At 36.4% G+C, this 4,053-nt stretch overlaps 1 protein-coding gene across 1 annotated transcript; it reads right to left on the reverse strand.

Annotated features, from left to right (window-relative positions):
- Positions 1-512: 512 nt before the first annotated feature.
- Positions 513-1,649, reverse strand: LOC117105067 (echinoidin-like). The gene is made up of 2 exons (XM_033246082.1): positions 1,178-1,649; positions 513-1,087 (listed from the first exon to the last, which is right to left on the reverse strand). The coding sequence occupies exons 1-2, from the start codon at positions 1,581-1,583 to the stop codon at positions 852-854; spliced, it is 642 nt and encodes a 213-aa protein (XP_033101973.1). The 5' UTR covers positions 1,584-1,649; the 3' UTR covers positions 513-851.
- Positions 1,650-4,053: the final 2,404 nt, after the last annotated feature.

Here is a 4,053-nt window from a genome sequence, read left to right on the forward strand (position 1 = left end):
CAAATATGAATCTGTTTATTTCTTATATTACCGTACCATTTAAGCAATAATATTAATTCATTGACGGTTTGTTAACATGGTATTACTTACATAATTATCATGTACATGTATGTTTTTCTTGTGAAACAAAAAAAAAAAAATATATATATAATAATATATAATGATAATTAGTGTATATCTTATAATTAACGATTGTAAGTGTTTTTGTTCTTAAAAAAGAAGGTTCGTTATTGTTGAAATTGTATTAATTATATGTGTACATTTATATTGAGTGTGTGTGTGTGTTACAGGTGTTGCCGCTACTTTGTCTTTTCTTGTTGGCTGCATTTCGGGTGACGCAACACACCGCTGATGTTTCCATTTGTCGGCCAGGATTCAGTTGTTTTGTTTCCTTCAATTTCAGCAACGTCTGTCAGTGAATAGGCCTATATAAATACTGTCACTCAACACTAAACGCACATCAACACCTCAATTACTACAGACGAAACATAAAAAACTTTGCAACAATCATACTTAGATATGAATTTTCATTTTAATCAAAAATTCTATATGTGATTTAGAAAACATTTGTAACGACATCGATATAACGATTTAAAAAAATTAGCACCGTTGATAATCGAGCCCCGTCCCCGCGTTAGCTCGTTGGCAAGACACCTTGTTCACGTGGCCCATCGTAGTAAGGGGAACGAATGAGCATTTCGTCTCTTTTCTTCCTCTCCCTTTTGATTATCCTTTTCTGGAGAAGTGCATCAATGTGGAATTTTCTTTTCACTTCTATTTTTTAAAGTGTAATTTTTGCTGTTGTGTCCATACTACCGACTTAACTGTTTTTCTTTAATTGCTAAATTAATTTACAATTTTGATTTTCTAGAGCCGCCGCTGTTCCTCCTGCCCGTGACAGCAGTGTCGGCTGCTGTGAGTCGTCCAAAGGTTTGTTGTGGTACTTTTACTGCTGTTGGTCCTCCTGGTGCTACTAGTGGTCTTCTTGCGCCACTTGGCATTTCACATACATAACCAAAAGCTGCTGTGCAGCTAGACTGAGTCCAAAGGAATCCTAATGCGCTTGGTCGGGTTCTAACACATGGACCTACAATGAATAACAATTTCAAACATTATAATGTATTTTTATTTTAACAAATTTTCAAGATTGAATTATATATATAGTTTGCTAACTTACCACTTGAGGGCAGATTTGAGGTCCCGAAATTTGAGTATCCAGTGATCAAGGTTACAGATGCACCAGGGGCCCCAAGTTCGGTTCCACTGCCCCACATCCACATGGTCTGTCCTTGGGAATTTTGTTGAAGCCTAAGGTTAAGCCAGACTGGAAGTGTTGGAGGCTCGGGCACAAACATGTTGAGGTATTTGTTTAGAAACTGCTCTTCCCTTCTTGATTCGATTTCAACAACTTGAGCCATATCACCATTGCAGTTACCGTAGTCCATACACAAATTTTGGGCTTGGTCAAAAGTGGCTGGCGCCCTAAAATATCTGTAACATGATGCTCCGCCTGATGTCCACAGTGGTGGGCAGTTTGCCGCTGCAACGGCGATCAAAGCAAAAAGTGCTAAGATAGTCTTCATGATCAAGACCGAATGGAGTTGACGAAATAAAAACTTTAGGGCGAACAACTAGCAACTGAATCAACTTTTACTCCCGCAAATCTTCTTAAAAGGAGCAAGTGGGCGGAGCTAAAGCACTTTTACTTCCTAGGTCACGAGAAATACGCAGGCACGCGGTGAATACACGCCAAGGGCCTTGGCTAATCCAGTGAGAAAGTGCTCGTATCAAATTTGTGATTCATATCTGCTATAGTGACGTGTGTAGGTTTCTGCGGATATCGGCATCGTTGATAGGAAATAGCTAATCACAGATTGACCCTGTACTTGCTGAAAAAAATAGTTCGAGTTAAATCAGGAGATTGTCCATTGTATAACGTCGCAAAGGGGTCAAGTGATACAAGGAGTAATATTTTTTAATCGTCTTTATTATCATTAATTATTAATTATTATTATTATTATTATTATTATTATTATTATTATTATTATTATTATTATTATTATTATTATTATTACTACTATATGCCTTAACATTCAGTGGCGGATCCAGAAATTCGAAATACAGGGGGAACAAGGAGGGACTTTCACAGGTTTTGAATCTGTACACCTCAGTGATTATGCCACATCTAGATGACCGGAAATGACACCCTCAGACTTAAAATTTAAAAATAATTTTCCTTTTTTCTCTATTTTTCTTTAAGTTTTAAAAAGTTAGATTTAAAACAACGATTGAATAGTAGGGCCTATGCGCTTTACCATTAATAACAAAAAGTAGAAAAAAAGGTATATTTATTCATACTTGTAAACCTGATTAGGATAGAGGGCGCTGATAATTTTTTGTGACAAAAAAAGTTGGTAGAAACTTTTACGATGTATTAATATTCATATTATCAACCGAAATAACACATCCGAGTGAAGACCACAGTTTCACAATACAAGCGTACGCTTCTCTCCCAGAGGGATTTACTAGCACGGGAGGGAGTGTGGTTGTGCTAAACAGGCTTTTATGACTATAATTGTATAACTTAAAGAACTCTGAAAATATTAGTTTAACACTAACAGACACTCCTATCATCGAACAACCCAGCGGCGTAGTTAGATACGAAAGGGCTCCAGTGAAAGATTACTTGCTGGGCCCTTTGATGTGATAGGAGAATTCCCTGAAGTTCTCAGAAAATTCATCGTAAGAATTGTTTCTTTCACCCCCTACTCCTTAAGGCCTAGGTTAGTAATAAATACTAGTATAATCGGATTCGTAACTGTTTTAAGAGGGGCATATTCGGTCTCAGCAGCTGTTCTAAACTAATCAGGAAAATTGATGGCACGTAAAATTAAACAATTGCAGTGGCGGATCAGGTAAATCGAAATAAAGGGACCAGGGAGGGATTTCCACAGTTAATGATGACCAATTCTCCACCATGGTTAAGCTGAGGTAAGAAGATTTTTGATTATAGCGCCTCTAGATGGCCGGAAATGTCATTCTCAGATCGATAATATATTAAATATAATTCCCTTTTCCCCCATTTTGTATAATTTAAAAAAAAAAAAAGGGGGGGGGGTCTGACCGGCTGGGCCCTCTTAAATACGCTACTTAATTAAAATCAATACAGTAATCAATAATTACTCCTCCAAAAACTGAATATTATTGAGGGGCCCACTGGCCGTTTTCTATTCAAAAATAAGTTGGAAATTATTTTAAATTACTATTTTTAGGTCTATTTATGAATGGGCCCCTAATAGCCCTGGGCCCGAGTGGTTTGCACTGGCTGTACGACCCGTAGCTACGCCACTGGAAGAACTATATTTCGTGAGGCTGAGGTAAGCCTAGTGTTAATTCAAACCACTTGACAATTTTAGTACGTAAGACCTACCTCGTAACAAAAACAAAATCGTGAATCCGCCCTGTCTAGTCTCCCCCGTTAAATGTATACAGGCTATGCTATACAAGTTACCAAGTTTTACTGCTACTTTATTCAAAACAAATTAAAACATGTTTTGATTTGATATTTCATAATAATATCCACTTCATTTGAGGCTGTGTGAATAAGTCTATATAAAAAAGTACGAAACTCTTCTCACAAGGTAATCACAGCCCTGACATTAAATTCAACTATACAAAGGTGCTGTTATTGTTACTAATAAGTTCATGGTTATAGAATGGAGGAAAGAACTACTTGAAGATTGTTGAACCATTGCCCTTATTATTGTTTCTCTGTCTGTTACAAAAAGTTGAATGCCAAGGATCGTTTTATGGATCATATTTATAATAGTATATTAGACTCGGTGGGTTAAGATAATTTGAGACCTGAGTTTTTATTTATTTTTTATTAGGTACTACTCTTGTAAAAATGTGTTGGTATGGAACAGGAATTATGATGGAATGGATGAATGAATGAATAGATAAATGAATAAATGAATGAAATAATGATGGAATGAGTGAAAGAATGAATGAAAATGAAATATGAATGACCGAACGGCTATGAATGAATAGATG

The sequence above is a fragment of the Anneissia japonica genome, unplaced genomic scaffold, assembly GCF_011630105.1.
Source record: "Anneissia japonica isolate Jap-2015-1 unplaced genomic scaffold, ASM1163010v1 scaffold287834_len5846547_cov211, whole genome shotgun sequence".
Lineage (NCBI taxonomy): Eukaryota > Metazoa > Echinodermata > Crinoidea > Comatulida > Comatulidae > Anneissia > Anneissia japonica.